The sequence below is a fragment of the Paramisgurnus dabryanus genome, chromosome 16 (assembly GCF_030506205.2).
Source record: "Paramisgurnus dabryanus chromosome 16, PD_genome_1.1, whole genome shotgun sequence".
Taxonomy (NCBI): Eukaryota; Metazoa; Chordata; class Actinopteri; order Cypriniformes; family Cobitidae; genus Paramisgurnus; species Paramisgurnus dabryanus.
The window spans coordinates 35182907-35209893 of NC_133352.1; the positions used below are offsets into that span (position 1 = coordinate 35182907).

Below are 26987 nucleotides of genomic sequence, written 5' to 3' on the forward strand. Positions count from 1 at the left end.
AATTTGAAACATGATGATGTTAGCTAGCTAACGTTATAATAGCTAACACTAGACTCGTGGAAAAACATTGGTTATCATCATTTTTTGTCATGATTAATTTAGTAATGACTAACTATCATCTGTATAGAAGAGAAAAGAATCACTTCATCCAATGAATAAAATAGCTTTGACAGTCTACTTACTCAAGTTTAATAACTACTGAAGCGCTTGGTTCTCTCAGCAGACTTTAACGGATCAAAGAAGTGTACATCAATCCGTTACTTATCTTTTTATCTGTTTAATATGCACAATGTTATCAATTCTGTGTTGCATCCTTTTTGATAGGGTTTTGATCATGCTACATGTTACTTTATTCAGGCATTGCAGAATGTGAATAAACAAAAACAGGCCTTTTCAGATGTAAATATGATGCCTATATGTCCTTATTCTGATTGAATTAATTGATATAAGTATTTGATATATAAGTCAAAACATTTATTGTGATGTTTTTTACATGAAGGCAGAAGGGTTCATATTTTTAGAAATGATGAGAGTGCCATGACAAAAACTGTGAAAGCTTTATAATATTTATTTTAATATATGTGTATGCATACATTTCTGTGAGCTGTGCACACTGTGACCCTTGGTGCATGAGACCCCTGGGTAAAACCCAACTGCATGTAAAAAATAGAAATCAGGCACATAGCAGAGACTGTTGTTACCTTTGATCAGATCTTCTTATTAAAAACAAATGTAAATTACAAGGAAAAGTTTTTTCAAATGCATGCAAAACAGCAAATTATAGGCTAAGACATTACAATCATCATTATACAGTACATAAGTCAACGTTTATTTCCTAAATTAAAATGTTCTTGCAGTATTTTATACATCCTGTAGATGCCGCCATTGAAATGCTGAAGTGAACAGAGAGCAGCAGGTGCTTCATTAACAGAGAAAAAAATCAAGTATCCTCTTTGCATAATAATCGAAGTCAAGCTGCTCTGTGACATTAACAGCACGTGTTTGCCACAATCAAAACAAAGATGATGGTGAGGAAGAGCATTTACTTTCTCAAACATGATTCCCGTGAGATTACTACAGTATTTATTCCACCCAACACAACACCAACATGTTAATGCATCTCTTAAATAAGTTCCCTGTTTGCATAAAATGACCTAAACATTCATTCAGCAATATATCCACTCTTACATCTTATTTGAAATGAATGACATTCATCAACCTTACATGTTTGATCATCTGTCCTCATCTTTGATGAGTGGTGATGTCACATTCAAGCTCTCAGAGAGCATCTCTATGGCAACATGGATCCTCTCTCTCCTCCTCTGTTGCATCCTTTCTTCATTTCTTTATTCGTGTCACACCGAAGCGTTCAGCGAGCTTCTGTAATGCAAACTCATCAGAGGCGGAGGACAGACAAATAACAGCAGAAAGACTGTGTGAGTACCTTTAATTTACCTTTTAGCTGATAGGAGATTGAACTTTGGAGGGCGGTTCTGGACTGTGCATAATTTTGTTCAGAAGTTCATACTTGGTATTTTAAAGACAAATATTTTTATATAAATATAATTCCAGCAAATATATTTAGGAAATTATTTTATTTTATTTTCTGGTACCTCTTTACCTTCCAGTTTTGAGATTGTATACAACTGTTTAAGTGTATATTTTTTACAGCACATATTAATGCTTATTATTTTATAAAAACCTCGTTGGTAAGTCGCTTTAGATAGAAAGTGTGCTAAATGTAAGAAACAATGTGTCTATGTCATACTCAATATCTCATCCTTTTTATTGTAAGGTAAAATATGATATAGATAACATGTTTTTGTAAGGTTCACTCCAATAAATAATATAGTATATACTTGTCTCCAACAGGTTACTGATAATCTCTTTCCCATAATCCCACTTCTCCATCATGACTGGTGTGCTACACGTGACCTCATCAATGACCCCAGGGGAGACCGTGACCCTGATGTCCAGCCCAACCTTAACCCCTGGGTTCCTTGAGGACGTACACATACAGGTTCACACCATCCTCATCATCATCATCTTCAGCATCGTCTGTCTCCTGCTCGTGGTAGCGTTCTTCTATGCTTTCTTCTTCCACTGCACGCTTCAACTTACTCCCAGAGCTGCCCGACAAAACTCCAGATACAGCCTGGACAGAGAGGACGCCACCTTCAGACGCAGTTCCTCTAGCCACTCGGTAGGAAATACCATCTGAGACAGACTAAAGATGCCATGGAACAACAGGACAGGTCACAAGGTTTAATTTGGAGATGCTCTTGATTCATTCTAAAGGATATCCCACATCCCAAAACAGAAAGTTAACAAGTTAACTAAGAGTTAGTAAAATACATGCATCTAGCGTTAGAAAAACACTGTGATCATTAAATATGGGTATTTGTAACCCTTGAATTTGTTTAAGATTATTAAAGATGTTATGGTGCTTTCAAAAGTGAAAAAGTCAGGGTAACTCTTAAACACCCAACTGAATTTGATTGAATTGGTTAAATTAAAGGTGCAGTGTGTAATTTTTAAAAGGATCTCTTGACAGAAATGCAAAGTAATATACAAAACTATATTATCAGGGGTGTATAAAGACCTTTTATAATGAACCCTTATGTTTTTATTACCTTAGAATGAGACATTTTTATCTACACACCGAGGGTCCCCTTACATGGAAGTCGCCATTTTGTGCCGCCATATGTTGTGAAGCCCTTAAAGGACAAACTTTTTTACGTAGCTGTCTCCGAAGATGACATGTTTGTCTGGTTGCGCCTACCGTAGCTTTTCTATGCGTTTTAAAAGCGAGAAGTGAGCAGTTAACTGAGCCATTGGTTGTCATTTGCAACCTCACCACTAGATGCCACTAAAATTTACACACTGCACCTTTAAGATGTTGATGCAGGAACATTTTGTACTTGACAAATTCCATGTCACCTCGGTACAATGCAGATAAACCACGAATCCCATCATTTATTTTTACAGTTGTTTATTGAATGTGATGTCTCATTTTTGTAGTAATCTGTCTGTGTGATTGACAACAAATAAACTATCATTACCTTAACTGCACAGACATGATCTGTTGAAGTTTAATCCAATGTTGTATATTTATTTGACATGAAATGTTGAGCTACAAACGGCAGCTGTGGGATTTCAGTTTGAGCATGTTGAGATTTTATTTTACTTAAAAAAATTGTTTTGCAATGGCTTTAGCATAGACTAGGCTTGACAGTCATAATACAGTATTATAATTGTTTGTATGTGCTTTACTATAACATGTATTGAATACTGACTCCAGGCGGTTAAATAATTCGGAAATAATGTACACCTAGTGTGGCCACGAAGGGAAGCAGAGTTACACTACGGGTGTACATTATTTTCAGAAAATTCACACACTTATTTGTTGAAACTAAATAAATCTGTTATGTCAGTTAAACCTGGTGTATAGTGATATGGAAATGTAACATTATGAGGATACACACACAAAAATGTGATAATTACAGATAGCCTACACTACACATATCAAAGATTAATCAATACAAAAAACCCTCTCTCGCTCTATCTGGCAGCTAGAAATGAGATTTCTTATTGCCATTGATTTTATATTACCATCGTAGGTTTGAACAGACCATCTGTAACCATTCATAAATCTGTCATTTATACTTACCATTGAGAAGGACTATAACCACCACAGACACTGTGTAATGATAATGCGCCAGCTTCAATATTCAGTTTATTGGTTGATCAATTTGAGTTTTGACTAGGGATAGTTTGAGATCATTTACACTAATCACATTTTAGTAACTTGATGTTAGACTTATATAGATCTATGTCTATTTTATATCTATTCTGTTCTATTCTATGTCTACTCTATTTTATGTCTATTCTGTTCTATTCTTTTCTATGTCAATGGAATTTCATTTTATTCTATTCTATGTCTATTTTATTCTATTCTATTTTATGTCTATTCAGTTCTATTCTATAGCCGTTTCTCAATGTCAAGGAAGGATCCTCGGAAGCTAGAATTTCGAGGATGCTACGTCATCGACGTCCGTCGAAGGACTGTTCCAATGTCGAAGATCCTCGAAATTTCAGCCAAGGACTGAGTCCTTTGTTTGAGAAATATCCCATATACTGGAAAGGATGCAAATTTGTATCCTTCGCGCTCTTCACGCGCTGAAATCACCCACAATCCTATGCGCGCAGCACCGAAAGCACACCTTTCAATCACGCAATGACATAATGACGTGCACTTACTAGCCTGTTCCATTTAACGTGTTCTCCGAATGCTTAAAAGGAGCCTCGCCTAGCCTCTGAAGGAAGTGACTTTTAAGGACTAGTCCTGCCAAGGAAGTATCCTTGACATTGAGAAACGGCTTATATCTATTCTATGTACATTCTATATCTATTCTATGTCTATTCTGTTCTAGTCTATGTTTATTCTATGTCTATTCTATGTCTATTCTATGTCTATTCTATGTCTATTCTATTCTATGGCTATTCTATTTTGTGTCTATTCTTTTCTATGTCTATTCTATTTTCTTTTATTCTATTCTATGTCTATTCTATTCCATTCTATATTTATTCTATTCTATTCTATTCTATTCTATTCTATTCTATTCTATTCTATTCTATTCTATTCTATTCTATTCTATGTCTATTCTATTCTATGGCTATTCTATTTTGTGTCTATTCTTTTCTATGTCTATTCTATTTTCTTTTATTCTATTCTATGTCTATTCTTTTCCATTCTATATTTATTCTATTCTATTCTATTCTATTCTATTCTATTCTATTCTATTCTATTCTATATGTCCAGAAACAGTTTTACATGTCCATCTACAACCCTTTATAATGAAATGGTTTATTACCTTATTTGAAAGGGTCATGAATAATAATGTTGCGCTCTGCTCTGATTGGCTGTTTCTCAGAGCAGCTCCTTCAGTAGCTCTGTGTGTGTGTAAACAGATCTTGGGCCCTATTTTAACGATCTGAAACACAAGTGCGAAGCGCAACGCGCAAGTGAGTTTGTGGGCGGATCTTGGGCGCTATTGCTATTTTCCCGGCGTGAGAAATAACTCTTGCGCCGGGCGCAAATCAATAAGAGGTTGGTCTGAAGTAGGTTCATTATTCATAGGTGTGGTTTGGGCGTAACGTCAAATAAACCAATCAGAACGCTATCCAACATTCCCTTTAAACGCAAGGGCGCAAGTTCCATGGCGGGTTGCTATTATTATGACGGATTTACCAGGCGCACGCCAGGAGCGGTTCACAGCCGAGGAGACCCACGTCAAAGACAGAGAAGTTGTTTTGTATGGGGATAGGAGAAACCCGCCCAAATCAGCTAGCTTAGGTTAAACAGGCGTGAGAGGAAATAGCCACAATTGTCTCATCAGCTGGCATCCCCATCGTTGCGCCAGCATAAATCGGGCACGCCGTGTAACGGGAGGTGGATCTGCCTCTACAGAGACGCCAGCAGAGGACATCGCTGCGTCCACCCTCACCGCTGAAAGGGTTTGGGGGCTTTGAAATCGGACCCAAGAAACGCAAGCAAGGTCCAACCCCAAAGTACTCTTACAAATCAAGTTCATATACATTAAGGTTTCTTATGAAAACATTTTAACTATTATTTACATAAAATAAACGCAATACAGCCACACAACAAAGTTATGAAAATATTTTAATCGTTATTTGCATGAGAATAAATAAAAACTATCACCACAATGCTCACCACTATGATTCCCCTTATCTCGTGTATTAATATTTTTAAGTGTAACAATTTACGATTTGCAAAAATAACTGTTGCATCTGTGTAGATTAGATAAGCAAAGTGTATGCGCGTTGTGCACGCTATACATTATGGTCAAGCATGCGCCCTTAAAATAGCATAATGAACAACGCGCCACTGACTTTAAACTTTTTTTTCTGGTCAGTGGCGCAATTGTTTTTTGAAACTGCAAAATAGCATCAGGGATGGTTTGCGCCGGAACACGCCTCTTTTTTTGCGCTGAACCACCCAGGGAGCGCAAGTTCATTCCCTAGTTTGCCGACGTGCTTCTGTGACGGGAAAAACCCGCTGTGCGCCGGGGCAAAATACGAATGATACATGCGTCACTGACAAAGTCAATTGCGCTGGGTGCAAGATAGGGCCCAATATGTTTGAGTCTGTATCAGATGAAGATACAGATTTTGAGGAATAATCAATTGTTTGGAGATGGTTAATGAACGTTTCTGAGCGGTAAGTTTGTGTTTGTTTCAGTATGGCCCTGCAAAACGTAACGTCAATAGTAGAACTTCAGCCAATCAGAACTTTCCATTCTACGGCACCTTTAAATCTACAGATGCGCAGAAGTCGTCTTCACATCTTTAGGAGAAATCCTCAGACCCACAGAACTTCAGCAATTTCAAAAATATCTGAATCTCAAGTCAGTTTTTAGGCAATAACTGTTGGCCAACACAAACAATTGAATTAGAAAACCGTAAAAGCAAAATCAAAAGGTTAATTCGTTCTACAAAAATCATCAAATCCTTACTGTTTATATCTTTGTCTTTTTTTTAATGTCAAAGTGAAAAAAAAATGAATTTACAACTCAAAGGACTGACCCATCTGTCTGTCTGTTCAGTAGTTCCTCTGCAGATGGTCCTGTTCTTAAGAATCCTACAGGAGTTGTCTGAATGTTTTCATAATGACCTCCACTTACACAAACCCTTCAGTATAAATGTGTTTCTTTATTCTCAGGTCAACTGGTTGTGACTTTGAGTACCAGACAACCATTCAAAGACACATGCTGCTCGTACCATCACCTTCAGTATGTCAGAAACCATCATGATCAGTTATGTCAACAGTTCAGGCTATATTGTTTATATTCTTATCAAATCTAAAAGATTTTTGACCCTGAACCACAAAACCAGTCATAGGAAAAATTGAGATTAAACATTTATACACTAAGCTTTCCATTGATGTATGGTTTGTTATGACGGGACAATATTTGGCTGAGAGACAGCTATTTGAAGATCTGGAAAAAAATCTAAATATTGAGAAAATTGCCTTTAAAGTTGTGTCAAAATGAAGTCATTAGCAACACATATTACTAATAATAAACAATTTTTTTATATATTTACAATAGGAAATGTAAAAAATGTCTTCATGAAACATGATCTTAATATCCTAATAATTTTTAGCATCAAAAAGATAATTTTGACCCATTCAATGTATTGTTGAGTACTGCTACAAATATACTGTACGACTAAAAGGTAATTATACCATGTAAAGTGATTGCATGGATCTTGCTCTACATTCATACATAAGTGTGGTTTAAATATCCGAATACTTTTTGAGTCCATTGTTTTAATCTTCTGTCAGTACAGAACTGAAGCCAATACAATTTGTCTCTCCAAGATTAAAAACAAAACATGACCGTCATGTAATGATGAATTATAGGGTGGTATTCAGAAACGTTTATTATACAATGATGATAAAGAAGTGCCACTTTTCCACATACCAGAAGACAGTAAGAAAACATCACCTGTTGTGCCTATGTGAACACCAACCCTAAAAAAGATTTTGTGTCTCTTAAAAATATAATTCCCATAAAGTTCCTTTGACTAAACGTTTTTTTAGGGGAACCAAAAATGGTTCTCTTATTACATTTCTGCAAAGAACTCATTCAAACTACTGTTCTGTGAGTTGCTTTGGATGAAGAGAATTGATATATAAGAGAAAGAGAAGAGGTATTTTCATCCTGTTGGAATGAAGGATTGTGGCTTTAGCCCTGCAATAAACTATGGAGACAGAAATGTCAAGAAGGAAGAAACGTCTGTCATATGATGCTGAAACAGATCTACACCAGTACTTACTGATAATCTGATAATCTCCCATGAAAACAAAGAGAACACACACACACACACACACACACACACACACACACACACACACACACACACACGCACGCGCGCACGCACGCACGCACGCACGCACGCACGCACGCACAATCTTGGAAAGAGGTCCACAGAAGTGGGATCAGGTTTTTTATGTAGGGGGTTGGCATGTGGTGTGCTAGGGACTACATGCTTTGCCCCATTTAGCTCTTGTCGTTTGGCTAAAGTTGCAGTAATGATGTCATTGTCAGGGTCTGAGGTCAGTCTATAGAAACCAGCGCACACACTGCTGGAGTCTCACATACAGACACTGAGACGGCACAACAAAACATCAGGTCCTCCAGTGCAAACACAGGTAAGACAGAACCACCCGCTCACCTGTCGTGACTGTTATACTGTATGTGCGTTTGGCTGTCTCTCTGTTAATCTAACCCACACACCTGCTGTTTACATATAGAGTGTGTCTGATCTGTCAAATCTTAATTTTTTTATTATGACAAGATGCATCCCATTCAGAAAATGCTGTGAGTGTCCAACAGGTATAAACTTTAACAATAAAATTCAGCTATTGAAGAGGTTGAGATAACTGAGATATTAATAAACTTCAGGATTAACACGAAGTTAAAACAACTTGGTTTTGCAAGTCAAGTCAACCTACTATTTTAAGTTTTGGCCTAAAAAAGTTGACATAACTTCAAGATGAAATTTTTTAACTTAACTTAGCATATGGGATGGTAGGTGAGGTAAAAACAAAATATATATATGAGGATGAATTGCTAATGTTTTTGCGTTGATATGTTTACAGACTAGAAGAGATGCAGAGCAAACAGAGACAGCAGCAGGCGCGGATCTTCCTGAGTACAAAGGGAGGTGAGACATCTCAATTCAACTTTATAGACACCATTGTTGACATTCCTAAAGCTGACAAAATGCTCAGTGGTATAGCATTGCATCAGCAATGTGAAAGGTCATGAGTTCGAACCCAGAGAATACACTTTGAAATGCACTGTTTAAGTTGCTTTGGACCATAGTGTTTGCCAAATGCATGAATGTTAATGTAAAATAAAGAGTCATCCTGGACCAGACTCTCATATTTGATTGACAGCAGCAAAAATGGATCAAAGCATAATCTCAGTTAGTGGAGCATCTAATTTAAACACAGGGAATCCTGAAAACACTTCATATGAACTCCTCCCTCATATTTGTGCCTAATCTGCATGACAGAAACTCCAGCTCGAATGAATCTGGCTTCAGAAAGGGAATTGTATAATACATCAGGGTACAGCTCGTACCATCATCTTTGGCACATGAGCAGGAATTCCCTCAATGAAAATGAGACTTGAGGGCGAGTCTGTTTCTTTAGGGTGTCATCATACTGACAGTCTATTTATAATCTCTACTGTTACTACACAACAAACACGACAACAGCAGCTCATGACATCAAAGACTGGCAGACATTACATTTGTGTCGACAAACTATTTTGCCTTTTTGAGTAACATTTATAAACAGTGAGTCCAGACAGATAGGATGGGATGGAAAGGATGGGTACACTAGGCAGGATGGGAAGGATGGATACGACAGATAGGCTGGGTAGGATGGATAGGCCAGGTAGGATGGATAGGCTGGGTAGACTGAGTAGGATGGATAGACTGGGTAGGATAGATAGACTGGGTAGGATGGATAGGATGGGAACCCTGGATAGGATGGATAGGCTGGGTAAGCTGGATAGGATGAATAGACTGGGTAGGATGCATAGGCTGGGTAGGATGGCTAGACTGGGTAGGATGAATAGGATGGGTAAGCCTGATAAGATGAGTAGACTGGGTAGGATGAATAGGCTGGGTAGGTTGGGTAGGCTGGATAGGATGGGTAGACTGGGTAGGATGGGTAAGCTGAATAGGATGGGTAAGATGGATAGGCTGGGTAGAATGGGTGGACTGGAGAGGCTGGGTAGGATGGGTGGATTGGATAGGCTGGGTAGGATGGATAGGAAAGGTGGACTGGGTAGGTTGGATAGGCTGGGTTGGATGGGTGGACTGGATAGGATGGGAAAGCTGAATAGGATGGGTAGGATGGATAGGCTGGGTAGGATGGGTGGACTGGATAGGATGGGTAGGATGGGTAGGAAAGTTGGACTTGGTAGGTTGGATAGGCTGGGTAGGATGGATGGACTGGATAGGCTGGGTAGGATGGGTAGGAAAGGTGGACTGGGTAGGATGGATGGACTGGATAGGCTGGGTAGGATGGGTAGGATGGATAGAAAAGGTGGACTGGGTAGGTTGGATAGGGTGGGTAGGTTGGATAGGCTGGGTACGATGGGTATGATGGGTAGGATGGGTGGACTGGATAGGATGGGTAGGATGGATAGGCTGGGTAAGCTGGATAGGATAGGTGGACTGGGTAGGTTGAATAGGCTGGATAGGATGGGTAGCTGGATAGGATGAGTAGGATGGATAGGATGGGTAGGATGGGTGGACTGGATAGGATAGGATTGATAGGATGGATAGGCTGGGTAAGATGGGCATGATGGGAAAGCTGTAAAGGATGGGTAGGATGGATAGGCTGGGTAAGCTGGATAGGTGGACTGGATAGGTTGGATAGGGTGGGTAGGTTGGATAGGCTGGGTAGGATGGATAGGCTGGGTAGGATGGGTATGATGGGTAAGCTGGATAGGATGGGTGGACTGGATAGGATGGGTAGGATGGATAGGCTGGGTAAGCTGGATAGGATAGGTGGACTGGGTAGGTTGAATAGGCTGGGTAGGATGGATAGGCTGGATAGGACAGTAGGACTGAGTAGGTTGGATAGGCTGGATAGGATGGATAGGCTGGATAGAGTGGGTAGACTGAGTAGGATGGGTAGGATGGATAGGATGTGTAGGCTAGGAAGGGTAGGCCAGAACCTAACTTTATTTACTCAATGTGATAGTACTGTGTCTTGAATGATACTTATTACAGTTGGTCCCTCAAATACCTGAGGTCGAGTGACTTTAAAGACACAATGCTGATATTTGTGAAGTTTGAACATACAATGTTATCAGCTCAGAACTGTTGTTAGGTTACACCACAAACAAAAACTTTACTTACAAAAGTGACTTTGTTGATGTGTGTGAAGGTCTGAACTTGGGAAAGAAGGTCAGCGTTCCAAGGGATGTAATGCTGGAAGAGCTGAATCTTACCAATAACAGAGGATCTAGAATGTTCCAGGAGCGCCAGAGAAGAGCAGAGAAATACACACTGGAGAGCACAGCAGGTTCCCCTATGGTCATATACGTAAGAGCTCCAAACCTGAACATACAAAATATACTTTTATATAATCAAAAAAAATATATCTAAGCATATCTGACCTTTCTTGTAAGACATAACCAGTGAATATGCAATATTAATATTATCTCAAGAAAATGTCAAAGGTGCTTTTGCTTACTTGCCAAACTCACCACCAAAATGTTAAGATGGGTGATTACCAGAATGTTTCTATTCAGCTGTGAAGTGGGTTGGGTGGTTTGACGGCCAGAAGATCCCATCCTCTGATATTCTCTCTCCCTAGGTGTAGGACTAGAGTATTTTCATCCACTAAGTAAAAAATCAAAACATCAGAGGCTCAGTTATAGCAAACATTATCTGTGGTGTTCATAGAGAAGTCAGGTTCTTTCTCGGTTATGTTACTCCATAGCTTTGATTTACAGCGGGGATCCAGCTTCTTAGCTTTAATGTGGTTACAGGATAAAAGCCATCGGTGACACAGTTATTTCTGCAAAATACTGTTGTTGAAAACACGTCAAATATGTCAATAACAAAAGATATGGTAGTAACAATTTATCTCATTTTTATTTTGCTTTCCATCAGAACGATACGGAACAAAATCAAAACCAGAACTCGATGATGATAAACATGCAGGGGGGAAAAGAAAACCAGGGACATGCAGTGACCGGTAAACACAGTCTCATCACCAACCTGAAGACCTCTGTGGCTAAGAAAGGCAACCCCGGCGTCCTAGCACCAGGTAAATAACGTGTGCTGTTTCTATTATTTCAGTCTTTGTGGCCTATATATTAATAAATCAAATATTCAGTAACAGTTGCTTACATTTAAGAAAAAAATAAAACGTTATCATCACAAGATAAACCTGACAGGGTGATATGGAACCCAATACAAAGTGTATTACCATAAAAGTGTACTGTATATGTTAACTATATACACTGGGTTATTTCACTTCATTGTTGGGAAATGCTTGATAAAAATCACGAGAGAGGAACTTGTTAAAGTGCATAATATGCACATCTCTCAATGTGCCGTTACCATGAGTTTCTGTCTGGATCCACTGAACCTAATTATCTGTCTAATGTTCTTGGTCTTTCTGTGGACCCCTTATTAAACATCTCCTGTTTCTGTCTCCTTATCTGCCCGTGGCCCCGAGGGATCGTCTGAATATCCGGTAGCGTGCATATGCGCTAATGCCGAGCGATCTCTATGTAGCATGCACGAAAAGGCATCACGAAAGCAACGTTCCCTCTATAACTGGCACTGTGACTCATGAAGAGCCATCCTGTCCTTTTAGGTTACACCGGGCCCCTACGGGAGATCCCCCGAGAGATGTTTAATTCCACGGCCATCCCAAAATTATATTGTTCCCCCTGGGAAGAAGCCCTCGGACACAACCAGGAGCTTTCGACCTCCTTCAACACCCAGTTACCTCCACAGAAACTACCACCAGTTAACTACAGGTGCTTCAACAGGTATTAACTCCTAAACACTTTTCAAACTCAAACCTAACCGTAAAGGCACTCTTAATATCTAAATATTGTGGTCGGGTGAGGAGGCAAAACATCTGTGTGGCAGCAGGTTTAAGCTGTCGTGAACTCTTATTTGGCAAATATGCATCAACAATGCCGCTAAAAGCTCACGGGACAGAAATGTTACAGCCTCATTATTTAAGGGGGGATAGTTCACCCAAAAATCTTTTACTAATCCTCATGTTGTTTAAAACCTGCATGAATTTATTTTTCTGATAAACACAAAAGCAGATATTTTGATAAATTATGTAACCATTGACTTCCATAGTAGGAAAAACAAATTATGATGGAATTCAGTGGGTACACATCAGCTGTGTGCTTACCATCATTTATGGAAATATCTTCTTTTGTTTTCATCAAAATAAAAAAAACTCAAACTGTTGATTTAAAACAACATGATGGTGAGAAAATGACGGCAGAATTTTTATTTTTGATTGAATCATCCCTTTAAAACACAAAATTAAGTTGCATCAGATCTTAATCGGTGTGACACGTGACCCTTCAACACATGGGTTGGGACATCTGAGCATGATAAGGGTTTCCCTGTAATAACTACTTAATTAGGAAGGGATCAAGTCCATTCTTCACGGAACTGAATGTAAAAACATGATATGAGAAATGGCCTTGAGCATAGGTGTCATTTACACTGGGGACGCTGGGGACATGTCCCCACCACTTTTTGAAATGGCTGATTTTGTCCCCACCACTTTTTTAAAGCATTTGGTTAAAATGTTCTGAAAAATCAAGCAATGCCTGTGCGACTTACACTGCAAAACTGACTTTTTTACTTAGTATTTTTGTCTTGTTTTCTAGAAATATCTAAATTTTTTTAATGAAGATGCTTTTTCTTCATAAGCAAAATGACCTAATAAAATAAGTCTAGTTTTTAGACAAAATAAATACAATTTAAGTGAATTTGTGATTAAAACAAGCAAAAATATATGCCAATGGGAAAAAAATCTTAAAATAAGATTTATTTTTTCTTAAAAACTTAAAGCAAAATGTTCTCACCCCATTGGCAGATAATTTTGCTTGTTTTAACTAGACTTATTTTCTAACGTCATTTTGCCTATCAAGAAAATACATCTAGATTTAAGAATTTTTAGATATTTCTATTGAATACAAGACAAAAATGTTTTCAGTAAAAATATCTTAAAATTCTTAAATTAAGATAAATTAAATTAAGTTTTTAAACCAAAAATATCAAATTTAAGTGATTCTGAGCATAAAACAAGCAAAAAATCCTCAACATTTTTCTTGAATTTAGTGTTTAAGAAAAATTTTCAAAAAATGTTTGCTTACCCCATTGGCAGATTTTTTTCTTGTTTAATACACAAAATCACTTAAATTTGATATTTTTGGTCTAAAAACTAGACTAATTTTCTTTGGTCGTTTTGCTCATCAAGAAAAAGCATCTAAATTTAAGATTTTTAAGATATTTACTGTAAACAAGACAAAAATACAAAAAAGTGGTTTTTTTTTCTTGAAAATCATTTTTTGCAGTGTACGACGTTGTTGAGGGTTTTATGCTGACTATTTTTGTGTTGTTGACTGGCCTACGCTGCCCATTTTTGATGCGCTGTTATTCAATATTTTTTTACCGTCTTGCTGTAATGTTTTTTCATCTGATCTTTTGTCCCCACCACTTTTCAACACAAACTGACGCCCCTGGCCTTGAGGGTCATCAAGAGGTCTTGGCACATTAGCATGATGGTTATGTGTCTTAAATAGACACAACAGGACCAATCCACACTATCAAATTATGAGTTCCACTTGATAGCCCCTTGGAGAACTGCAATGTTTCCATTGCGCCGTCTTACCATGTGAAACGAGAGCCCGTCCTTGAGACCGGGGGTCCGCAGAGGAAAGAATGACTGAGGGACTATTTAAATACATCAGACGAGAAACGATGGCTTTCAGCTAAAGACACATTGAGCACACAGGGGATCGAGTTTCTCGCACGTAGAAGTTGTTTCCCACATGCATCAAATAAAACACAGTTGTGGGGAGGTTTTGCTCACAACTAGAATAAGCGAAATGAAATATACTTATTTTCTCAATATTTTACAGTTTTCTTGCAGATTATTGGATAAATACTACAGAATCACACCCATGGCCCCACAAGAATAGACTATTGTGAAATTTAAATAATATGTCACCCTGCCTGCGAAAACCCAGCTATATAATCCTAACCATGTAATCTTGAATCTTTCAAATATTGAAACCAATGAATGAATCAATGCAATCAAATAGTTGCTCCTAATCTCATCATTAGATTGAGACTTTATAGCACAGATCAATAGTTTTCACAAATAATTCCTATTAAAGGGATAGTTCACCCAAAAATGAAAATCGATCAGAATTGACATTCATAGTACGAAAAAGTGAAAAAATTCAAAGGGGCTTCTGATCGGTTTGGTTACAAGAATTCTTCAAAATATCTTTTGTGTTCATAAGAACAAAGAATTTTGAGATTTGTAACAAAATAAGATTTGGAACTATTTAAAAATGTTTAAAAATATTTCTTTCAGAGCTGCAGTGCCATTTGGAGGTCCTGTACGAAGTCAAAGAGTGATTCCCGTCATTGGGTTCGAACAACCAGAGATTCAAAATCTACCTGGCGTGACCCTGTCCATGATCTCCAAAAGGCCTAACTTTAACAGAGCCCCGCGGGGATGGGCCGCCGGATACTCGCCTGAATCGAATGACCTGTGAGCCCGTCGCACATCCACATCTGTAATATTAAAAGAGAAGACAACTGTTGTGGCGTAACAACCTACCTTTTGCTCTTTTGGACCTTATTCTGCTATTGAAAGAAAGCTCAGTTTGAGCCACACTCAAGAAAAGCAGCTTGAATTTATAGATTATATTTTATAGAAACACAACAGAGCTAATAGGGATGAATAAAAAAGAACAGATGCTTTTAACTAGGGCTGGGAATCGATTCTAAAAAGATTCAATTCTTCGATTCATTATTTTGGAATCGAGAGTCGATTGGAAAGGATGGAATCGATTCCATAAAAGGGAATCAACTCCTTTTTAACATCTTGTATAAGAGTACTAACTCATCCCTATGAGTCACTTGTAAATATAAATGTACACTTTAGAAAAACAAAAAAATGGATTCATTCTGTCAGATCTCTCTCAGTGTGTGTGTATGAAGCTGCATATAATAAAGTGCTTTTTTAAAGTTGGACGGATGTAAATGATAAACTCGCCTTTAAATCCAAGATAAAATGAGAGTATGCTCGTTCATATGCAGGTATTTTCTGCATGATTATGCATAACATTCATTTTTAATACTCAAACACTGTCTTATCTATCAGTATAGCACAGTATCTGTACAAATCTCCCACAAAATTAATAAATCACCCCGTGGGAAATTATCCAATGTACTGGAAGTAACTTATAACTTAAAATAAAATAGTTTATCACATCATTTGACGTTCTTTAGTTTGAAAACAGAAAAAAATCTGAGTTTCATTTAAGTTAATACATTGGAATTGGAGGGAAGATGCAATATCATAGATATAAAATATCATTACACTAATATTATGCTTAAGGTTTATAGTTTAATAAAATATTAATATTTGGGGCTTGGATTTCAATTAAGAAGAACTGTATATTCAGTGAAAAAAGAAGAAAGTGAAAAAGAATTGAAAAACAACAGTGATAAATCAATTCTAGAAGTCAATTAATTCAATTTGAGGATAAAAAAATTGAAATCGATTCATAAATTTCAGAATCGAACAGCTTTTAACTCAAAAGCAAGTTTAACGCAGAATGGTTGCTCTCTGAGCGGTTCACGTTTCTTTTGTGCACGCAAATGCGTTATTTTGAATGTAAACATGCGGCAAGTGCGCTCAAATTGAAAGTGATGACGTGAGACACTTGCTCTTTTTTCCCGGTGCCGCAGCCAGTTGAAAATACTTCAACTTTTCAGAATGCTGCCTTGAAAAGCATTTGAGAAAGATTTGGTTGTAAATGCAAAATGTGGACTGCCCCTAAAGAAACACAAGACAGACATTTATAGCTTTAAAGTCCAATTTTAATTGTGGTAGCCAAATCCCCGGACAGATGTTTTATTAACCACCCAGACAAATTTGAATAATTAAAGGGACAGTAGGGTTTTAAGTGTTTTATTAATCAAAATCAATGTCAATGATCAGACTTTTCTTTGTAAGCTTAGAATTTCTTCTCTTTACTTACATTGAACGGGTAAGAAGCCAAGGAGGCTTCCATGTCATTTCGCCGTATTGATAGCAGAGAGGGACAAAAAGCACCAGCCTACCAACGCGTTTCCACAATGCGTTTTCATTCAGGACACGTGAACCAGCTGAAACGGACAAGGAGATCAGTGAGTACATAACGGCTACCATAGTTGCAACACGCATTTGGAAAGGCGAGGTGCTAGAGAGCACTGATCATTTGAATGCAAAATACAATTTCACCACTAGATGGGGTAAATCCTACTTATTGTCCCTTTCAAAACCCACAAAGTAAAAAAGTTATTAATTTCTTTGAAAAATAGATTCTCTGCTCTCAAAGCTGGGGGTGTTCCCACTGTCGGCAATAAACCCACAACCACTGCTGGGAAGCTACCGTCTCTTTAACTTTACAATTGTGTTAGGGGCGGAGCCATGCTCAGTGGCCCCAGTGCCACAGTCTTTGTAACATGTTTCAACAAAACATGTCTAACATCTACATTGTTCAGAAACAGTTCTCTGAAATGACTTTACACAGACTTTAACTAAACCAAACAGTAAAGAGTATCAACCCCATAAAAATTTTTTTGGTCACATTGCAAACCAAAATCAAGGGGCAAAAGCCATAGCATTGTTTGTTTTTAACTGTAATTTTTCATAACCATTAATTAGATCAACTAATTACTATACAAAACACTTAATTTATAAAATAACAAATTGTTAATAATCTGAAAATAATATATAGTTTATGATCTCATACGGTACATAAACTTCGAAACATTGAAGACTTACAGCACACAGAAAATGTTCACGACATTTGCTTTAATGTTCTCAAAATGACACTTTCAGAATTTTTTTTCCTAAACAAAAATAATTTACAAACAGAAAGAAAAGCAATTTCTGAAATGATCAATAAATCATGTGTTCAACCCCAAAGAGATGTGTATAACATAATAAAGGTTTTTGAATAGCTCTTGGCATTTATACTGAAGAACGATTTTAGTATTTCCTCAAGACTTAAATCAGCAGGAGCTTTGTCTTTAAATTAAAGATCCACGCTCAGAGATTTGGCAAAATGGTGTCATAATACAAGCAGCCATTGCAATTTTCTCCTTGTAAGCGTGCCAGCATCAGATGGAGAATAAGAGCATGTTTATAGTTATTAGGATGTGATGCATGAGGTACTACAGGCATAAAGTGACTGTCGATGAGCTTAGTGACAGAAGTGCTGGTGTACCATACAATAGCATTACAATCCACCTGAATTACAAAGTCAAACTCAATCCAACCATCGCCATTACTGGCAACTCCCACGGCGTGTGCACCTAACAGACAGGGCCATCTATTTACCCGCCAGTCATGATATCACAGATCAGGCTCCACCCTCTGATGACATCACATTCAGAGCCAGTTTACATTCATCTTCAGCAGCTTTACCACGACTGCTAAACGAACAACACCCGATTGGCAGAAGAAGTCCAAGTGGGAGGAGTTAATCAATCAGAGTGGCGAATGGCAGAGTGCGCACCCATGCGGTGAGGATCCTGGGAGGGGTAGTGAATGTGGCCAGGAGGTCTTAAACTCATCGGTGGAGGTGGAGGAAGACCCATGGGGTGGAACATGGGATGTCCAAAACCTGGAAAACACAACAACAAGGGGTTAAAGTGCCATTTTGAGGTCTAGTTTTCAGCGACTAAAACACTTGAGGCACAGTTAAGCCGCATACCTGGTGGTGGTGGGTTTGGGAGTCCAGGTGGAGGGGGAAGACTGAGGTTCATTACCGCAGGACCACTAGGGTCCAGATTAAAGTAATTGGCTGGGGCTTCATTCTCCAGAGCTGTAGGTGGCGGTAGAGCTAAAACAAACACAGACATATGTTAATACTCTTTTCACAGGGGCTGCGTACAAAATAGTTTCCTTCCTATACACTTAAATAGTCCGCTATTTGAGGGCACAGCCATTTTGTAGTTGTGTTTGAAATAATAGTGGACATTATCAAGTGCACTTGTTCAATCCCATAATGCACAGCAATAATATTGCAAAATATTCATTTTATTAGATTAAACTACATTTATGGGAAAAATGTAAGGCTGATGAATTGTTAATTGCACAAAGCTAAATCGCAGATTATTCACCTAACCGTGGGTTTACACCAGCCGCGTTTGAGGCGTCAAAATCGTGTCTACTGCACCTTGTTTGCCGCTTGAACAGTTTGAGTTTACTCGCTTCATTTGCGCGTGAAAGCCGCGCACAAAATTCTAGTCATCGAGACAATTTGCGTTATAATAGGGGCTTCTGAGACTCCGCTCGCTTTCTGTAATCACGTCACAACTAAAGCAAGCTCCTAATTTGTTAACGCGGTACATTTTTCCGCCAAGGTTAAAATTTTTCAACTTGCGCGTTTGCCACGGCAACGCTCAATTGCCGTCAATGAGGCGGAATCGCGTCTACCGCGGCGCGCTAAACGCCTCATTCGTGCCGCGGGACCTCCAGACGCAGATCAATGCATCTTCACATTGACTTAACATTGAAATCACTCGCGCTTGATGCCTCTACCCCGGCTGGTGTAAACGCAGCATAACTGTAGGCCATTTATAGAAAAGATTTTAAAGTCTGTCCTTAACTCTTTCCCCGCCATTGACGAGTTATCTCGTCAATTAAAAGAAAGCATTTGCATGCAACAAAACATGTTCCTGATGAGTTTTTATGTTAATCTGTAATACAGCGATTATTTACTAGATGGCGCACTTACTCGATTTATAAAAAAACTGAAGCCAAAAACATTATTTACTAATTTTACACTCCGTGTACGTTTTGATAATCATTCTGAATCTGATCTCTAACAAAATTCCTTCAGAAAAATTAAATTATTTCAGCTTTTTGCAAAAAAATATTTTTAAAGAAAAATACCAATATTGAAGAGTTTATAAGCAGAAAAAAAAATAGATAGAATGAAACTTTGTTTGTTTTTATGTTTATTGTTTGTTTAAAAGCAGGGGGTCTGTTCTTTCATTTAATATTTGTATGCTTATATATTTTTAGAAGAAAATTTTCCTGGAAGGGGTTTTGTGAAACTTTTGTAAAAAAAAAATAACACAAAAAATGCTGGCGGTAAACTTTAAAGAAAAGGCTGGCGGGAAATTAGTTAAAATATACTAGTCAACATTTGAAGTGGATCAAAAAAGTTCATCAAGTTGCCCTAAAACAAAAAAATATATTGTGTATTGGTTTTAAAGCAACTTTTATGAATTGTTTTGATCCTCTTCAAATGTTGACTAGTATAGTACATCTATGCTAACCTCTGTGCTAGTAAGAAACACACATGAACACATACGTGCTGGCAGACCAGGTACTGGATCCAGTCTGGTGCCCATCTCACTGAAGCCCTCACTGATGTCTTTGCCTTTAGCGCCTTGAGAACGACCCCACTTCACCGCCAGTCTACGGCCGTTAATGATGAGCTTGTTGAAGGATTTCTCGGCGGCGTGCTCCGCTCCCTGACGCGTGGCGAACTGAATGAACGCACACTGCTGCTTCTGAACCAGTGTGATCGTACGAATTTCCCCGAACTGATAGAAGTGACTCCTGCAGGAGATGAGGAGACATGAAATGTGGGCAGCAAGTGCTTTTCCGCATTCAATATAGTTCTCATTTTTTTATTCGCTTAAAAAATTGCCACGTTTTATTTTGTGCCACCATACTTACTGGTTTAACTACTCATGTAACAGTCTTTAAATAGGGAAAACATGGAAGTGTTTGGTGGCTTATTAATTCATCCCTATTTGGATCCTAAGGAATAAATGGGGCTAGGCTAAATGCTAACACATTCACTAAATGCTGTACAAAGATTAAGTGCACGCATTGAAAAATATGGGCATGTATTAATTTGTCTAAGTTGAGGTAAGAACATAGTAAAATATTGAAAAACGGTGGTGTTTTCCTTTAATTGAAGGATGTATGAAATAGTATGCAGTATGGAACTTAGTAAAGTAATAAACAGTAATAAAGTATGCAAAATTGTTGCTATGTGACCTCCCTTTGCTGCATGCACAATATTTAATTTAAGCAAATGTAGTTTGTCATTTCATCGATACAGAAAATTTGCAGACTGTGCACAGATAGTATGCACACTAAGTAGTCCGCTATTTGTATTCGTGTCCATTTCTGCACCAAACACACAACACAAGTAGATATCGAGTTTTACCTGAGCTCAGAATCAGTAATGTCTTCTCCCAATCCTCCTATGTATAATGTAGTGATGGACTTGTCCTCGGGCACATCCAGGTGTGGCATGGCCGACGCTCTATTCAGGAGTTTATTCGCCACCGGGTCATTGATGCCGTAATAGCGATCTTTAATGTTTTGATCGGCGAGAGGGTCATCAGGATCTGTGGGCTTCTCGTGCCTGATTAGAAATTAGTAATTTTATGCAAGTAAGTCCATTAAAAGCTACAACAGCACCACCTTGTGGACAGTCATCAACATTACAGTCACCCAGTTTTTATTTTGTGTACTGAGTAAACTAAAATGTTAAGCACTAAAGGTCTTACCTGTATGGACACTCCTCCCCTCTCTTGCATTCTCCCTTTACCCAGAATGAGCAGATGTGAGGTCTGTTGCGTTTGTAGTACGGTGATGTTCGGGCCAGTTTGAGCAGCATGTCGCTAGGTTTCTGAGCTTTACCCAGCATCCCCACAGGTCTCGTGTCATCAGAGTTTTGGATCTAAACACAATGAAAGAGTACATTTAAAGCTCTTAAAAGTGGTCAGCTATCCCTACAGCGCCTGGTGAGCAACTTGGGCTAAGGTGCCTCGCATCCTGCCAGCCATGAGACTCAAACCAGCAACTTTTGTGTCACCGTCCCATCTAGTCCCTATAACCACTAGGCTACTACTACTGCCCCCAAAACTGTAAAGATAATTGTTACGTGCATCATGTACTGTGACTTAACATATACAATACCTCTCTCTCCATATTCTGTGTGTAATACTCCTTGTTCACATCAGATCTTGGCATCTCGTCTTTAATGGACAGACTTGTGTCTCTGACCTGAATAGGAAGACCTAAAAAAAGTAGGAAGTCATTGAAGGTGTGAAATGAACAAGCAAATGTAAAGATGTGAATGTGTGATTTCTGAGGTGGTTTTACCTCAAACAATGTCGTGACAAAGGGGACATTTTGCAAGATTTTTTAAGATGTCAAATAAATCTTTGGTCCCCCAAGAGTACATATGTGAAGTTTTAGCTCAAAATACCCAACAGATAATTTATTATAGCATGTTTAAATTGACACTTTGTGGGTGTGAGCATAAATGTGACATTTTTGGGTGTTTCCTTTAAAATGCAAATGAACTGATTTTTGCACTAAACTGCAATGCCGTGGTTGGATAGTGCAAATTAAGGGGCGGTATTATCCCCTTCTGACATCACAAAGGGAGCCAAATTTCAATTAGCTATTTTTTCACATGCTTGCAGAGAATGGTTTATCAAAACTAAGTTACTGGGTTGATCTTTTTCACATTTTCTAGGTGGATAGAAGCACTGGGGACCCAATTATAGCATTTACACATGGATTTTTATGATATGTCCCCTTTAATATGCAAATGAGCTGATGTAATGCAAACACTGATCACAATGGTGGTTTGTTGAAATTAAAGGAACAGTATGTAGGATTGTGGCTAAAACTGGTATTGCAATCACACAACTGGTGGTCAATACACAACATCCACTTTTTAAATGACAATATCCTGGCCAGACCACTGTTGTCAGTCATATATGTATTTGAAATGAAACTTAATGTCTTAATGACATATCAGGGTCATTTTATGATTAATTGATATAAATTTCTTACATACTGTTCCTTAAAAACTCGATTGTGCTGTCAATTATTATTTTTTCTCTCTCTGCACTAAATGGCAGTGCTGTGGTTGGATAGTGCAAATTAAAGGGCGGTATTATTATAATAAGATCCCCTTCTGACATCACAAGGGGAGCCAAATTTCAATGACCTATTTTTTCACATGCTTGCAGAGAATGGTTAACCAAAACTAAGTAACTGGGTTGATAAAAACATTGGGGACCCAACTATAGCACTTAAAAATAGTTAAAAGTAAGATTTTCATGATATGTCCCCTTTAAAGATATCAAATATTCTTTTAAAAGGTGCTGGGGTTCAAATAGACAATGATGTTTCTATATCGCTCCTAGTGTTCTGGGTGGGTTAAGGTTCAGGTGTTTGAAACCTACCGTACTCTAGGTCCAGCAGACAGGTCTGACAGACATTTTTCATCTTACTGCAGGTCTGACAGACTTCAGTTTTCTTAAAGCGCATTCGCACACCAGGACACCAGCGGAAAACAGTGAATGGACGAGCACAGATCTGACATTCACAAGTGAAATGTTTACTTAATACGAGTCATTTATTGAACTAGTTTACTTCAGTTACACCTGACGTTACACCCAGACCTCACCTTACATTCTTTGCCATATTTTTCCTTGGTCTGCAAAAAGAAAGAGAAAGGTGAAAATGAAGGTAAATCTCTCATCCACTGATACAAAGAGCTCGAATGTCACATTAATTTAGTAAATAATGTGTGGAGGTCAGATAGTAAAAAGCATCCCAATCTTTGTTTAAAAGTGGATTTGAAAAATATGGATTTGTTTATTATTATCTTTACAATCTGAACACTGTCTTACAGACAATTACATATGAAAAGTTTGGTTCCAAATGGAATAAATCCATTTTGACAATTTTCGGTAAAAATGTGTTTTCTATACCAAGAAAGTATCGAGATGAAAAACACTATTTTCTGTTACAAACTTTCACATAGCACCTTTAGGTTATAAAAACATAAAAAATTCAAATCCATAATTTGATTTGTGGAGTGGATTTATTGCATTCTGTAGAAAAGGAGGAGTGGCGTTTATTGAGTTTTGGGGAAAAAAGGGAGAAGATGACAGAATAACACGGCGAAGATTGGATTTTGCGTAAAATTAAGAATTTACTTTTTAATACTGACCTGATATAATACTGATTTTGAATAATACTGAAACTCGTTTTTTTTTAAGGTGTTTATTGCACTTTGGAACCAAACTATTCATATGTTTTTACTTTTATGACACATACTAGATATTATTAATTGAGAAGTAGGTTGGACTTACCATACGAATATATGGATTTTCACCTAAACATGTTTGACAGAGAATAGGGAAGTCCTGCGAGGAAATATTCAATATAAAAATCACAAAAGCACAAACAGTAATTGATGAAAGTAAACGTACATACAAAATGTATTAAAGCGCCATTTTTTGTGATCCCATTTTTTAAACCCTAGTAAGTGTTTAATGTACTAATGTTACTGTCTAGAGCATAAATAAAACCTGCAAAATGATAATGCTCATATATTTTCTTTAACGGAATTCGCTTTTTTAAGGACTACAGAGAACGGCCAGTTTGGACTACAACCCTCTACTTCCCGGTTAAATGATGTCAAAATAAGAGTTTTTGACTAAACTCCGCCCACAGGAATACGTCTGTCGCCAGCTAAGCTCAAACGGCTCTGCTGAGCTTTTATCGAACAAACTAAACAAAATCACTAAACACACTAAACAAACTACACAATCAGAATTCGTTACGTATTTCTGAACGGGGGACTTCATAGAACAAGGAAGACATCAGACCGTTTTTAGGACTGTGAAAACAGCGATTTATAGATAAGTAAATTGTGTGAAAAATACTGCATTTTCCCCCCAAAACATGAACACATGTTATATTGTCTTCTGTAAACACAATCAAAGCTTCAAAAACACAGAAAGAACGGGAACTTTAAGGCAATGACTTGACACCTCTTCTATAACTAATGTGATTTCAGTAAAAAAAAAAATTGTGGTGAAATTATTGCAACAAACCCAACCGAAGGTCTTCATTTTATAAAATTGTTGTCATTATTTTTTATTGTTTATTTATGGTAGTAAAGCGGTTTAATATTTAAAAAATGTTATAATCAAAAAAATCAGATTGAATTAAAATGTTATACCCTGGAAAGAATGTTTAAAACATTGAAAATAATTGCTTTAAAAAATAATAATGACACATTCAAATAATGAAATTCACGGTAAAAGATTCACTTTTTTAACCAAACTTTGTAAAAGTTCAAACCTATATGCGTTTACATATTACATTTATAAGAACTTGGGACATATAACATGTAAAATGTTATGAACTCTGACATGGACATGCTTTCCATTGCTTTAACCCTTTAACTTGTGCAAACAGGGTTTTTTTGGGGGGGGGGGCAAAGGTTATCTACACCTTCAAATTAATATATTTTGGGGTCTAAAAGCCTCATTTTGGTCTTGTTTTAAAGAAGACACTTTAAAGCTTACAGTCTGGAGGTGAACATTTTCAATAAAAAAATTTATAGCAGTTTACATTTATTGTAATGAATCAAATTAATGCAATATAGTATATTTTATACATACAATTATCAAAAAAAAAAAAGAGGTCGGTGCTGGTTTGCTGTATAATTGTCACAAATTAATACATTACGGTCGATGCATTATTATTACTGACCAAAAAAATTGTAATATGAAAACTACATTATAAGACCTTTCCAACGTTATATAGTTTGTCGTGATAGATTAACATTTACATGCATTATATTAAAGTAAACTCAGGTGTCCCGCTCATGGGACAGTGCCATTTAACTAAGATAAGATGCTGTATAAACTAAAGATCTCTTTAAAGTGCCATCTCAACAGGATCTACTGTGTCATTCACATCATTAGAGGAGCTAAAGATAGTTTAAGTAATCACAGCACTGATATCTGGTAAAGGAGAGAGCTGTCACTCATGATTTATGACACACTTCAAGCCATGACTGCACATCAAACCTGTTGTAAGGAGCTAAACATTTCCATGCTCAAATTAATTGTGACACATGATTTTGAAGATTTGGCTCTGTTTAAACAAGACAGCATGTGTTGACTTCTGCATTGATGAAGAAAAAAAAAGATAACAGGGACATAAAAAGTTCAGCCTGTTTGTTTTGGACGTGCACGTGCATACTTATCCTTGTCAACTTTCTGCTTGGTTCTGGAAACTGAACATAAAATAATTTCAGCCAAAACGTCTCAAAATAACCTCAACACAAGTTTTAACATCACCACACTGCAGCACAGTTAATTGAAGTATAGATGACACACGACCACAACAAACAATGCAGTAAAAACAACGTTATGAATAATTATATGGGGTTATTTTCTTATTTTAACACACGTGAACGTCGCTATAGCGTTAACTGACAGTGCAGCTGTTGTTTAACTAAAGAGACTCGTTAATAAAGGTGTGTAAAGTGTGTGTCGTCTTAATAAAAAATAAAACATTACAAACCGAATCTTCCCAGTTCTGTCTGTTGTATGTATTTGATCCCAGGGACGTCGCCATCTTCCGCGCGCGCACCAAGTGGAAGTGACGTCCCTTTAACTCACATCCCCTTGTTGGGAACTATTTTTTAAAGAATTAGAAATACAACCGGGACTATATGAGAATATAAACAAACCATTAAACTAAGAGTACGATTTAAGAAAATGCTTGCAAATACATTTGATTTAATTTCACCCAAAGCAGCTTACAGCGTGGTCCCTGGGATCAAACCAAACTCACTGTAAAAAAAATGTCTGTAGAAATAACAGAATTACTGTCAGCTGTTTGCCAATACTCTAGATTTAAATGTATGTTTGCCAGTAGTGTAGATCTTTACATTTATTTAAGTCTTTATCTTTACATAATAAAACTAAAATAACAGCTTCATGCAAAGCATTCTAAAAAAAAAAAAAGAAATTTTAAGGGAAAAAACTTTAAAAAGGTTGATGAGCATTTCTGGTTCATGCGTCTGTTATTTTAGTTTGATTCTGTAAAGACAAAGACTTATATTAATATTTAATGTTTATTTAACTTTGAACAAACTGTTGCCAGTAAATAACATCAATCTACAGTAAGTTACTGGCAAATAATTGCATAACTATGAGCTATAGTTGAGCTACAGGAACAGAAATTAAATAAATAGTATTTTTTTTTAAAACATAGCCATAATAATTTTTTGAGGTAG

The 26987-nt window shown here is 37.4% G+C and overlaps 2 protein-coding genes across 2 annotated transcripts; one reads left to right on the top strand and one right to left on the bottom strand.

Annotated features, from left to right (window-relative positions):
* Positions 1-8103: 8103 nt before the first annotated feature.
* On the top strand, positions 8104-15868 carry myoz3a (myozenin 3a). Its single transcript, XM_065241708.2, has 6 exons — positions 8104-8236; positions 8687-8751; positions 10997-11154; positions 11728-11884; positions 12440-12617; positions 15206-15868. Exons 2-6 carry the CDS (start codon positions 8697-8699, stop codon positions 15387-15389), a joined length of 732 nt encoding a protein of 243 aa, XP_065097780.1. The 5' UTR covers positions 8104-8236; positions 8687-8696; the 3' UTR covers positions 15390-15868.
* Positions 15869-16727: 859 nt separating this feature from the next.
* On the bottom strand, positions 16728-26383 carry LOC135719804 (pre-mRNA-splicing factor RBM22-like). Its single transcript, XM_065242169.2, has 10 exons — positions 26270-26383; positions 24040-24093; positions 23349-23378; positions 23125-23257; positions 21842-21942; positions 21430-21602; positions 21084-21284; positions 20214-20464; positions 18606-18734; positions 16728-18515 (listed from the first exon to the last, which is right to left on the bottom strand). The coding sequence occupies exons 1-10, from the start codon at positions 26321-26323 to the stop codon at positions 18376-18378; spliced, it is 1266 nt and encodes a 421-aa protein (XP_065098241.1). The 5' UTR covers positions 26324-26383; the 3' UTR covers positions 16728-18375.
* Between the last annotated feature and the right edge of the window lie 604 nt (positions 26384-26987).